This window comes from Manis javanica, chromosome 3 (assembly GCF_040802235.1).
Source record: "Manis javanica isolate MJ-LG chromosome 3, MJ_LKY, whole genome shotgun sequence".
Taxonomy (NCBI): Eukaryota; Metazoa; Chordata; class Mammalia; order Pholidota; family Manidae; genus Manis; species Manis javanica.
In genome coordinates this window covers 7,779,058-7,792,949 of record NC_133158.1, presented here as the reverse complement: position 1 = coordinate 7,792,949, position 13,892 = coordinate 7,779,058, and the positions used below count along the sequence as shown (strand labels likewise).

Here is a 13,892-nt window from a genome sequence, read left to right as displayed (position 1 = left end):
CCAACATTTGTTGTTGTTTGTCTTTTGGATGGTAGCCATCCTTACTGGTGTGAGGTGATATCTCATTGTGGTTTTAATTTGCATTTCTCTGATAACTAGCAATGTGGAGCATCTTTTCATGTGTCTGTTGGCCATCTGAATTTCTTCTTTAGAGAACTGTCTATTCAGCTCCTCTGCCCATTTTTTAATTGGATTATTTGCTTTTTGTTTGTTGAGGTGCGTGAGCTCTTTATATATTTTGGATGTCAAGCCTTTATTGGATCTGTCATTTACAAATATATTCTCCCATACTGTAGGGTACCTTTTTCTTCTATTGATGGCGTCCTTTGCTGTACAGAAGCTTTTCAGCTTGATATAGTCCCATTTGTTCATTTTTGCGTTTGTTTCCCTTGCCCGGGGAGATATGTTCAAGAAGAGGTCACTCATGTTTATGTCTAAGAGATTTTCACCTATGTTTTTTTCTAAGAGTTTTATGGCTTCATGACTTACATACAAGTCTTTGATCCATTTCAAATTTACTTTTGTGTATGGGGTTAGACAGTGATCCAGTTTCATTCTCTTACATGTAGCTGTCCAGTTTTGCCAGCACCATCTGTTGAAGAGACTTTCATTTCCTCATTGTATGTCCATGGCACCTTTATCGAATATTAGTTAACCATATATGTTTGGGTTAATGTCTGGAGTCTCTATTCTGTTCCATTGGTCTGTGGCTCTGTTCTTGTGCCAGTACCAAATTGTCTTGATTACTGTGGCTTTGTAGTAGAGCTTGAAGTTGGGGAGTGAGATCCCCCCCACTTTATTCTTCCTTCTCAGGATTGCTTTAGCTATTCGGGGTCTTTGGTGTTTCCATATGAATTTTTGAACTATTTGTTCCAGTTCATTGCAGAATGCTGTTGGTAGTTTGATAGGGATTGCATGGAATCTGTATATTGCTTTGGGCAGGATGGCCATTTTGACGATATTAATTCTTCCTAGCCAGGAGCATGGAATGAATTTCCATTTGTTAGTGACCTCTTTAATATCTCTTAAGAGTGTCTTATAGTTTTCAGGGTATAGGTCTTTCAATTCCTTGGTTAGGTTTATTCCTAAGTATTTTATTCTTTTTGATGCTATTGTGAATGAAATTGTTTTCCTGATTTCTCTTTCTATTGGCTCATTATTAGTGTATAGGAAAGCCACAGATTTCTGTGTGTTAATTTTGTATCCTGCAACTTTGCTGAATTCCGATATTAGCTCTAGTAGTTTTGGAGTGGAGTCTTTAGGGTTTTTTATGTACAATATCATGTCATCTGCAAATAGTGACAGTTTAACTTCTTCTTTACCAATCTGGATTCCTTGTATTTCTTTGTTTTGTCTAATTGCCGTGGCTAGGACCTCCAGTACTATGTTGAATAACAGTGGAGAGAGTGGGCATCCCTGTCTTGTTCCCGATCTCAGAGGAAAAGCTTTCAGCTTCTCGCTGTTCAGTATGATGTTGGCTGTGGGTTTATCATACATGGCCTTTATTATGTTGAGGTACTTGCCCTCTATACCCATTTTGTTGAGAGTTTTTATCATGAATGGATGTTGAATTTTGTCAAATGCTTTTTCAGCATCTATGGAGATGATCATGTGGTTTTTGTCTTTCTTTTTGTTGATGTGGTAGATAATGTTGATGAATTTTTTAATGTTGTACCATCCTTGCATCCCTGGGATGAATCCCCCTTGGTCATGGTGTATGATCCTTTTGATGTATTTTTGAATTCGGTTTGCTAATATTTTGTTGAGTATTTTTGCATCTACGTTCATCAGGGATATTGGTCTGTAGTTTTCTTTTTTGGTGGGGTCTTTGCCTGGTTTTGATATTAGGGTGATGTTGGCTTCATAGAATGAGTTTGGGAGTATTCCCTCCTCTTATATTTTTTGGAAAATGTTAAGGAGAATAGGTATTATGTCTTCTCTGTATGTCTGATGAAATTACGAGGTGAATCCATCTGGCCTGGGGGTATTGTACTTTGGTAGTTTTTTGATTACTGCTTCAATTTTGTTGCTGGTAATTGGTCTGTTTAGATTTTGTGTTTCTTTCTTGGTCAGTCTTGGAAGGTTGTATTTTTCTAGGAAGTTGTCCATTTCTCCTAGGTTTCCCAGCTTGTTAACATGTAGGTTTTCATAGTATTCTCTAATAATTCTTTGTATTTCTGTGGGGTCCCTCATGATTTTTCCTTTCTTGTTTCTGATTCTGTTGATGTGTGTTGACTCTTTTTTCCTCTTAATAAGTCTGGCTAGAGGCTTATCTATTTTGTTTATTTTCTCGAAGAACCAGCTCTTGGTTTCATTGACTTTTACTATTGTTTTATTCTACTCAATTTTATTTATTTCTTCTCTGATCTTTATTATGTCCCTCCTTCTACTGACCTTAGGCCTTATTTGTTCTTCTTTTTCCAATTTCGATAATTGTGACATTAGACCATCCATTTGGGATTGTTCTTTCTTCTTTAAATATGCCTGCATTGCTATATACTTTCCTCTTAAGACTGCTTTTGCTGTATCCCACAGTAGTCGGGGCTTTGTGTTGTTGTTGTCATTTGTTTCCATATATTTCTGGATCTCCATTTTGATTTGGTCATTGATCCATTGATTAGTTAGGAGCGTGTTGTTAAGCCTCCATGTGTTTGTGAGCCTTTTTGCTTTCTTTGTACAAATTATTTCTAGTTTTATGCCTTTGTGGGCTGAAAAGCTGGTTGGTAGGATTTCAATCTTTTGAAATTTACTGAAGCTCTTTTTGTGGCCTAGTATGTGGTCTATTCTGGAGAATGTTCCATGTGCACTTGAGAAGAATATGTATCCTGTTGCTTTTGGATGTAGAGTTCTGTAGATGTCTATTAGGTCCATCTGTTCTAGTGTGTTGTTCAGTGCCTCTGTGTCCTTACTTATTTTCTGTCTGGTGGATCTGTCCTTTGGAGTGAGTGGTGTGTTGAAGTCTCCCAAAATGAATGCATTGCATTCTATTTCCTCCTTTAATTCTGTTAGTATTTGTTTCACATATGTTGGTGCTCCTGTATTGGGTGCATATATATTTATAATGGTTATATCCTCTTGTTGGACTGAGCCCTTTATCATTATGTAATGTCCTTCTTTGTCTTTTGTTACTTTATTTATTTTGAAGTCTGTTTTGTCTGATACTAGTATTGCAACACCTGCTTTTTTCTCTCTGTTGTTTGCATGAAATATCTTTTTCCATCCCTTGACTTTTAGTCTGTGCATGTCTTTGGCTTTGAGGTGACTCTCTTGTAAGCAGCATATGGATGGGTCTTGCTTTTTTATCCATTTTATTACTCTGTGTCTTTTCATTGGTGCATTCAGTCCATTTACATTTAGGGTGATTATTGAAAGGTATGTACTTATTGCCATTGCAGGCTTTAAGTTTGTGGTTACCAAAGGTTCAAGGTTAGCTTCTTTACTATCTTACTGTCTAACTTAACTCGCTTATTGAGCTATTATAAACATGGTCTGATGATTCTTTATTTCTCTCCCTTCTTATTCCTGCTCCTCCCTTCTTCATATGTTGGGTGTTTTGTTCTGTGCTCTTTTTAGGGGTGCTCCCATCTAGAGCAGTCCCTGTAAGATGCCCTATAGAGGTGGTTTGTGGGAGGCAAATTCCCTCAACTTTTGCTTGTCTGGGAATTGTTTAATCCCTCCTTCATATTTAAATGATAATCGTGCTGGATACAGTAGTCTTGGTTCGAGGCCCTTCTGTTTCATTGCATTAAGTATATCGCCGTTCTCTTCTGGCCTGTAGGGTTTCTGTTGAGAAGTCTGATGATGGCCTGATGGGTTTTCCTTTGTAGGTGACCTTTTCTGTCTCTCTGGCTGCCTTTAATACTTTGTCCTTGTCTTTGATCTTTGCCATTTTAATTATTATGTGTCTTGGTGTTGCCCTCCTTGGATCCCTTGTCATGGGAGTTCTGTGTGTTTCTGTGGTCTGAGAGGCCATTTCCTCCCCTAGTTTGGGGAAGTTTTCGGCAATTATTTCTTCAAAGACACTTTCTATCCCTTTCTCTCTCTCTTCTTCTGGTACCTCTATAATGCGGATATTGTTCCATATCGATTGGTCACACAGTTCTTGTAAAATTCTTTCATTCCTGGAGATCCTTTTATCTCTCTCTGCATCAGCTTCTCTGCATTCCTGTTCTCTGTTTTCTAGTCCATTAATGGTCTCTTGCATCTCATCCATTCTGTTTTGAAGTCCTTCCAGAGCTTGTTTTATTTCTGTATTCTCCCTCCTTAGTTCTTGCATATTTCTCTGCAAGTCCATCAGCATGGTTATGACTTTTGTTTTGAATTCTTTTTCAGGAAGACTGGTTAAATCTATCTCCCCAGATTCCTTCTCAGGGGAAGATGTAGAAGATGCCGAAGCTGTCTGGGTTAGTCTTGTCTGGATCAAATTTTTTTGCCTTTTCATGTTGATTGGTGCAGTTGAGTGCTATTGACGCGTCTATCAGCTTTCCACTTGGCTCCTGGCCTTTCTTTACTGGGACAGCTGCGACCCCTAGTGGCTTGTGTTGGGCAATTGCATGTAGACTGGGTCTGTGTGTGTTGCCCGGCCAGTATGGAGGAAGCTCCCTTGCTGTGGGTGTAGCCAGCCTCAGGCTGCTGCTCTGTTATGGCAGGGCCCTGGAGGGGTAATAGACGGGGGGGCTGTTTGGCTGTTTACCTCTGTGAGGGGTCTCAGAGCTGTTGCCCAGGGGGTTAGTGCGCCCAGAGTTCCCTGGAATTTCCAGCTGCTGGATTGTGACCTGGGATGCTTCCGTCCAGCTGTGGGGTCCCTGTCCCTTTAAGACTTTCAAAAAGGACTCGCTTTTCTTTGTCACAGGGGCTCCGGCTTCAGGACCCACTCACAGGTCTTACTGTCCTGTTTCCAGCACTCCATCCATGCACTGTGTCTGCGCTCTGGTCCGGAGGGCTGAGGCTGGGTGTTCAGCAGTCCTGGGCTCCCTCTCCCTCCCTGCTCCGACTCCTCTCCTCCCGCCAAGAGCTGGGATGAGGGGCCTCGCGTCCCGCTGGGCTGCAGCTTGTATCTTACCCCTTTCACCAGGCGCTGGGTTCTCATAGGTGTGGATGTAGTCTGGCTGTTTTCCTGTGTCTTCTGGTCTCTCTTTTAGGGATAGTTGTATTTGTTGTATTTTCAAAAATATATATGTTTTTGGTAGGAAATTCCCACTGTCCTACCCACACTGCCATCTTGGCTCCGCCCCCTCCAAATCAGCTTTGCAGTATTTTAACATGCAGAAGCGTGCACAGATGTTGGTGTATCTGTCATCACTGATTTCCAACCAAGTTGTACATTCTAAAACAGTTCAAACTTAAAGTTATCATCTTCCCACTCCAGAAACATCATTTGGCTGACCTCTGCTATTTTCCTTTCCATAAGCAGTTTCAGTAACTGTTTTCTTCCTGGTTCTAAGTATCATTTTAAACTATCATTTATTGAAAGGGCACCATGCTTGTCCAGTGTATACGGCTACAATCACCTTGTAGATGGCATACCCTTGAATATAACATAAAACATGTTCAGTTTGGCTTTACTAGATTCTTTCTCATCTATACTTTATTGTTAAACTCAGGGAATAGTCTGAACCCAGAAGATATGTGCTGAAAGATTACAGATCATTCAACTCACTTTAAAGCTAATAAGAATAGTTCAGGTACATTGGTCAGAGAATTCCTTCTGAAAATTAGCAAACAGATTACCAAGGCAAAAAGCATGGAGATAAATTTGTTTTTGGGTCATGGATTAAAAGGGTATCCTATACAAATACAGCATAGCACATCAGTATAAAGATCTTTTTTAAAAAATCCTTTCACACCATCTCCCAAGAAAACAAAACAACAAAAACTGAAGAGAGAACCACATACGTGATAGTGGGTTACCTGTTTGCAGGTAATTTTGCAAGTATTGGTTTTATTACCAAGGAGTGCTTTACCTGAAACATACTCAAGGGATTTGTATGCATAGATAATGAAGTACAGATTGGGCCAGATTGTGAAGTGTCTCCAGGTCACATGCCAAAATGTCTGTGACAGACATTTCTGAGGAAGTGCTGCATCTGATTAAGCCTAGGTCCACATGAATGCCATTCACATAAAAGCACAATCTAGATTCTGACCAGTTCTTTCACATAGTGTGACTCCTGATTTATGCTGTGTAAATTGACATTATCCCTTAAATTTTAGCAAAGTTTTTCAAGTTGTACTGTGGCTTGGTCTTTAAGTTTTGATTCACTTGTTTGCATGGTGAAGACACATGTTGAAAGCTACTGTATATTATAAATGAATTATGTGCTCAAGTATGTGTCACTTACAGCCTATGTTTGTGGCGTCTGTCTTTTCTTCATTCTTACTGTTAGTGGCCCTGTGCCCCCAGTGAATCAGGGCAGACTCTTGTGTGGGATACGCAGCTCGGGAATATGAGATAAGGCTTCAAAGAGTGCTAGCTGGTGAAGAGATGCCCCAGAACACTATCATCAGCTATTATTCAAAATTTCAAACAGATATCAAGCACATTTACAAAATGCTTTTATTCCCCCACTAGAGTAAGGGGCCAGTCATTAACAGCTAGTCACTTCCTAGGAAATCTTTTTGAGTCTTAGACTTCTTTGCTCTTGCTGGTCACAGAGAAATATGCATATCATAAACAGTCTTTGATGAGTTTTCACAAACTGAACAACCCATATGACCATCATCCAGATCAAGAAAGACAACAGTGGCAGCACCCAGATGCCCCACTGCTCTATCACCATCCCTTCCTGCCCCTCTCCCCTTGCAGCCACCCCCTGCGACCAGTGTTACCAGTGTATAATCTCTCGTGTCTGGCTTCTCTCTCTGAGCGTTTCTTTTGTGAAGTTCATCATGCCACTCATTTCACTGCTATAGACTGTCACACTGCTTCTTTGTCCATTCTGCTGTTGAGGGTCCCTTGGGTAGTTTCCATTTGGGAACTATTAATATGTCTTTTGATAGAATCTTAGACTTTTTATAAGACTTGGACATGGAAATGGAAGCCATTTGATCTTATGAGGTTTAGATTAAATTCTAGGTATTTACATCCTTGTTACCTTGGACAGTATTACTGATTTCATTTCTAAATAGTGTATATAAGTAATTCTAGTCTAATGTTCTCTATGGATATAAGCTCCAGAATTACAGTTGCCCCACATTTTCCTGCCTAATGGTTAGAATATGGCACCATATCAGCCTTCTTATTCTCCCAGGCCAGCTTAGAGACCGTCTCCCCCAGGAAGCCTTGGCTGATCCTACCAGTAGTGACTTCTTTTCTGAAATGCCAGACTATTTGGTATATCTCCCTTTTCTCATATTGCCTGTTATGTTATATCCTGTTGTAACAGTCACTAGCCCTTCATAGTAGCACATTTTGCATTTTGGTGTAACTTTAATACAGAGTCAGGGATTGTTAGGTAGAGCTTCTATTAAGAGTTTTTACAACATGATGTCCCCTATACCATGGGTGTCAGGCACTGATTGTCACAATGCAAACTGACTCAGAGAATCTCAGAGGTTTGATAGGTTCCAGAATGAAAATAATGACCCAGTTTTCTCCCAAGTCTATTATTTTCCCATCCATACAGAACAGAGTGGGGTTCTTTATCTGATCTTATTAACCCATGGCCGTGTCTCATTTTGGCTCCTGCCACCACTCTGCCCTTGTAAACGTAGCCTTGTGTCACCCACAGAGCAGTAGGACTGGTTCTTATCTGAGGCTCACAAAGCGCTATACGCAGATGTTTGATCAATTAAGCTATTGTGTCTCAATATCTTAGAGAGATTAGGTAAAGGGCATCAGGTTGAAAGATGTCTTTGTTGTGTTTTATCATTTTGCTGGAATTACCAGTTTTCCTTTTAATCATCAAGGCTCTGTGCGATTATCAATACTGTACCGCGGCATATGCTTCCTTATTTATACTCTACATTTCCTTTCATCTCTCAGTTGCCCTGCCAGATTGTCAGACCTGTGAAAGCAGGGGCCACATCTTACTTGTCTTTGTAACTTCACTGTCTCAGTCTCTCAAAAATGAAGAAAAGTCAGTGAAAATGAGCAGCTTGAATGGCTTCACAAGGAAAGGACTTGCCTGGGAACCTGAGCACAGGTGAATCTACAGCCTTGAGCTCATTTCGTCGTTCCTAAGACAAATCTAATTGATAATGTCTCCCCTCTTTCCTGCAAGTATATTTTGAAACAAAATTGGGTTATATATAATATTTTGAGCCTTTGGGAGATAGAATCACATAAAGCACTTTGCCTGTCAGGAGTAGTGTAATTTAGTTTGATGACATCTCGTGCTGGGGTCCACTTGTCTTATTGTAAGACTTCTTTTTAAAACAAATAATAAATGATTTAGCCTTTCTGGTGATTTTGAAAAGGTTTAAGGGATTGCATATCAAGAATCTGTCAGAGGATTAAGTTAATTACCTGTCTGTGCCACCAGTTGCTCTATTCATGACCCTGAAGAAAGTCACTTCTTTCTCCTGCTCATTTTTGGCTGCTCCTTCCAGGGTGTTGTCAGAATACGTTTTACTGCTGTACGAAAGAAAATCATGGAAATAGAGAGTTCTGAGGAAACTCAGCACCAGCAGTTCCTGGCACTTAATAAGGTCTCTCTAAGTATTTGTCGAATAAATTAATGAATCAGTCAATCAGCCCATTTCCACCACTGCACATTACTGCGATTTTCCAGCCAGATATTATTTCCCTGGCTCCTGTTTTAAAACTGCCAGCAGTGGAGAGAATTCACTCCCTCTGAAGGCCCCTCATTACATTTGTCAACAGGTTTAATTATTACCAAATACCACCTTACATGTCTGTGAGGCTTTTCCTGACTCTGCTGGGCACTTAGCCCCTGCCGCACTGCACTCCTCTGGCATCAGTCATCTCTCCGTTGAGGCTCTTTATAATACCTGTTATGTTCGCTTTCTAGACTGTGAGTTTGTGAGGACAGAGGTGTTTTTTACATCCTTTATACTCCCAGCTCCTAGCAGAGGACAGGATGGATGAAAGACTGAACAGGGGGCTAGAGAAAATGAGCGGAAAGAGCAATAACAATATGCATTGGTTGCCAACCCAGTGGCCTCCTAAGAGGGATGTGCTGACCCAAAGAGATATGCACCAACAACAGTCCACTGGGCTTCAGCAAGAAAATTTTAAACTGTTTCCATTTTCTTTAAGCTCAGCCATTTTAATTTCTATTTTTTGTATGTTTTGTACTACAGATACAATTTTGATACAGTTGTACATGTGTTTATTTATAAACAAACATATATTGGAGGTACATATTCAAGCATTTTCTGGAAAAGCTGCAAGTCATAAGCTTGGAGCTCCTTAGCATAGCTGTTGGTCAGGTACTATGTGAAGCATTTGATACACATTGTTCAGCAAAATTATATTCCCCTGTATGGATAAATAAAAACTCATTCATCAGTTGGTGGACATTTGATTGTTTGCATTTCTTGGCTACTGTGAATAATGCTGCTATGAACAATCGTGCCTGTTTTTATGTGGACATATGTTTTTAGTTCTCTTGGGTATATACCTAGGAGTGAATTGCTTAACATTTTGAGAAACTGCCAAACTCTTTTACAAAGTGGCTGCACCATTTTACATTCCTACCAACAGTGTATAAGGCTTCCATTTCTCTACATCCTCACCAAAACCTGTCACTGTCCGTCTTTTGTATTATAACAATCCTAGTGTGTGTGAATGGTATCTCATTGTGGTGTTGATTTGTATTTCTCAAATGACAGAGATGCTGAGCATCTTTTCTTATGTTTGTTGCTATCCCAACTATTTCTTCTGAATTTAAATTTATTTCTTTTGTGTGTATGTCTTTCATTAGAATATAAATTTTGTTCTTGTGATACTGTTTTGTCCCAAGAACTCTCAAAGCCTATTAAATACTCATGAAATATCCCATGAGACATTGCATGGCCTCTCAGGGTGCCATACTGCTGGAGCCGTGGACTGTAAGAATTTAAGTGAATTTCCACTGACAACATTCCAGAAGGTCTCCACATCATGTTATTAGATCACAAGCCTTCATAACCCCCAAATTATGATGTAGATAATGCTTTATTAAAAATCTCTTAATGTCACAGCAATATCGAGAGTTTTTTTTTAATTATATTTTCTTTTTACATCCCTATGAGGCAGAAGAGAAGGTACTATTTCACAGGGTCCTCTGAGAAACTAAATGTAGAGGTTTGAATATCTAAAAAATTCTAATAAGTCATAATAAAAACCTTTTGAGCACAACCCATGTTTCCAGATGTATAAGAAAATTTCAAGATTGTTTTTAACTTTTATGCCAGTCCTGGACATTTATCATTGCTCATATGTGATGCTAACATCTTAGCAATGTTAAAATTAATGTTTGCTATCAAACTTATTTAGGCCACAGAGAAAGGAAAGGTTCTGAAAATTCCATGTGCCAGCTTTCTTCCCTGTACATTGAAAGAGTATATTAGCCTCGGATGATCTGCAGTAGCATTCTTAAATTTTTTTTAAAAAGTGTGCCTGGCATATTACATGTGAAGTCCACATCAGTGTAAGTGTTTATTGTAGCTGTGAGGTCTTTCTTGCTTTCAGCCTTAATTTCCTATCTTACGCTCACTTGATGGCTTTTAACACCATTCGTTAGTCATTCTCAGTCTTACCGCAAGTTAAATGTATTTGGTCGTACTGTTCGCAGTGATGAAATTCATCAATTCTCTTGTAAACTGGACTTTCTTATTTAAGGTGATTTTTCTTTTTAAACAAAAACTGCTTTGAATTTTTGTTTATCTAGTCAATCCTCAAATACTTCATTACCTCAGATACTGGCTGAGCACCTGGTTTTTTTTCATATACACAGCAGTATAATTCCTTTCACTTTCCCAGACCCAATTCCGGGAGGGGGTCTTCCCACACACACCACCAAGCAATTCTCCAACGCCAGCAGGGTGTCGGAGAAATCAATTCTGATGCTGTCTGCCTGGAGACAGCACCAGATTCCCCAGGTTAAGGGCTCTGTCCCACAAGACTGCCCTCCACACCCCACACACCCAACTCCAGACATGAGTCGCAAGCCCCAGGCAGGTACCTGTGCTTCTAAGCAACTGGCTAGACTGGAGGCTCCAACAACCTCCCCCTTAGTTGCTTAGTTTGATTAGTTTGCTAGAGCAACTCACAGAACTCAAGGAAACACTTACATTTACCAGTTTAATAAAGGATACAAGTTAATGGCCAGATGAAGAGAGACATAGGGCAAGGTCCCCAGTAAAGGAGCTTCTATCCTTGTGGAGCTTGGGACCTGGCTAGGTGGAATAGGGAAGCTTTCTGGTTCCCCAAGCATGGAAGCTCTCTACCAGACAGAAGCAGGATCCAAGGGGAAGAGATGCAATTCTCATGGGTTTTTGTAGAGGGCTTTACTTCATAGTCGTGCTTGGCTAAATCATTCACCTGGACCGCCAGCTCCACCCTTGGGTGGGGTCCAGTAGTCTTTCATTCACATGACAAGATACTGCTTCACCGTTAAGACTCTGAAGTGTTTTCAGGAACTGTGGATGAAGACCAAATATACCTGGGGCATACATATGCATTTTCATATATATATATGTGTGTGTGTGTGAATGACCAAATATGTATTTTTTATGACTCAGTATATTGCAGCACCAGAGGTGGAAAGTATGGTGGGAGTAAGACAGTCACAGTGTTTGCCTTTGTAGAGTTCGTTGACTACCTGTAAACTCCAAAAAACAATTACATAACTGCAATTGTGATAAATGCAAAAAAACAAACACTTTAAGATTCTATGAGAGTACATAATGTGGAGATGACCCAGTTTTTCATTGTCAGAAAAGGTGTCCCTTGAGTAAGTAACACATACTTTGGGACCTAAAGGGCACCTACAAGTTAGCCGGCACACGAGGCCTATGGGTTGGCATGGGCACAGGCACTGAGGCAGACATGAGCTGATGCTTTTGAGGACCTCAATGAAGGATAACATGGCTAATGTGTCATGAGCAAAAGGACAAGGAGAGGTGGGCATTGTATGGAGGCGTGTTAAAGATCTGGGCCTCTGCCACCAGGATGCTTTTGAAGGCATAAGGCTGTGGAGCAGCATTTGTCGGTAGCCTGTAAAATAAAGGAAAGTCAAGTGACCCTTGGCTCTCTCACTTTTCTTCTCTGGGTCAGGAATATGACTGGAGAAACTATCAACCCGGCCAGATGAGTGAATCTGAGTTGCAGATGCTGGCAAGCCTCCGGCGGCAACAGAATGAAGAACTGGAGGACATAGGGGCCTCCCACGGCCTGAGTGCATCACAGGTTGACAACTGTAATGTCAGTATAAGTACCAGCAGCGATGACACAACCACCTGGAACTCCTGCCTGCCACCGGTGAGTCCAGGGCGTTTTGTCTTTGTTTTTTGCTTTATGGAGGAGCGAACTTCTCTGGGAAAAGGGAGAAGTAGTCAGAGCCTATTAAGAAATAGTTTTTTAGGTCTGGGAGCATTGTCTTTTCTTAAATTCTCTTGTTTTATACTTTAATATACCTCAGACAATGTATGGTAATTGTGTAGCAAAATATATAAAACCATACATTGGAAGAAAAAGGGATTGTTTTACTGTAGACTCTTGGTAACCCTTTGTATCTGCGGCCCCGAGCATAAGCCCTGGCACATAGGAGCTCAATGGTCTGAAATAAATGCTCGTTAAATGAATGAACAAAAAGGAAGAGGCTATGGATATAGTAAGTATTGCTTGGATATGAGGGCAGAAAAGAACCTTGTGTTGAAGTCTCCAGATGTTATAGTGACTCCCCCTGTGTCTGTGGACCGTGATAGGCACTGCAGATGCTTTAGCGGCTTGTATTTCCCATGTTTGTACATTTAAAATACTTTTAAATATGGCCCATCATCCTCACTAAGGACTAGCAGAGGACTTGGAGCAGGTCAAAGTCTCCCTGTTTCTGAGGTGAGGACATAAATCCCGGGCCCACACTTCCACACCTGGTCTGTGCTGGGGCTCAGAGCAGAGCCCAGTGTTTTGACTCAGTCCATTCTCCACAGTACTGTCTGCACAGATTGCATGGCTTACTTGGAAAGACAAAGCAGAAACGTCTACAGAACAGGCCTGCACCACGTGAGAAATGTCATTAGTCCAAATAATAAAATCACATATCATAATGTAATTGGAGCTACCATTTCTTTAAGCACTAGAGACATTTCAAGACCTCTATAGGTTCACAAGACATTTGCTTATAAGGCCACATTAAACATCGTATCAAACATATGAAAAAGCCTTCCCAGCAGTAAATACAGCTTTTTTACTGTAGAGTTTTTGAAAGGAAATATAAAACTGTATCATTTTGATTCATATTTATATCAAATTACATAAAGGTTGAGTTCATAGTTGACAGTGGATAACTTACATTTTACACATTTAATTAAATATTTATTCTGTAAAAATTTTTTTATTTTGAAGCCTCTTTTTGTCCAGGTCTCTGACATCTTTGTGTATCTTAGCAATCGCAGAGGCCCTGGCACTAGGCCTGTGTTACCTGATTTACCCCTTACTGCTGTCCTGTGTGGCGAGCACCAGGGGGTTCCCATTCCTGCATGAGGAAAGGGAGGCTCTTGGGTAAAGCAATGCAGACCTAGCTTGGCAGGACTCCCAAGTCCGAGCTCCCAACCACCGTGATATATGGACTCTGTTGCCAAATGAGTGCTACCAATATCCAGCAGAAGGTGAGATTTCTGCTCTGGAAAGAACTTACGAGACTTCGTGGAGGAGGAATTCAGTTGGCTCTGAGGAGATGTGGAGGATAAGTGAAGCTAGTTTTTCATTAGTGTTCTTTATGCCC

At 40.5% G+C, this 13,892-nt stretch overlaps 1 protein-coding gene across 7 annotated transcripts in view; it reads left to right on the top strand.

Moving 5' to 3' along the window:
- CFAP20DC (CFAP20 domain containing) overlaps window positions 1-13,892 on the top strand; it is a 201,382-nt gene that overhangs the window by 139,575 nt on the left and 47,915 nt on the right. For all 7 annotated transcript variants that reach the window (XM_037019232.2, XM_037019236.2, XM_037019235.2 and 4 more), the window contains one exon: window positions 12,224-12,427. In XM_037019232.2, the coding sequence (XP_036875127.2) occupies window positions 12,224-12,427 (204 nt within the window). The remainder of the gene's footprint in view (window positions 1-12,223; window positions 12,428-13,892) is intronic.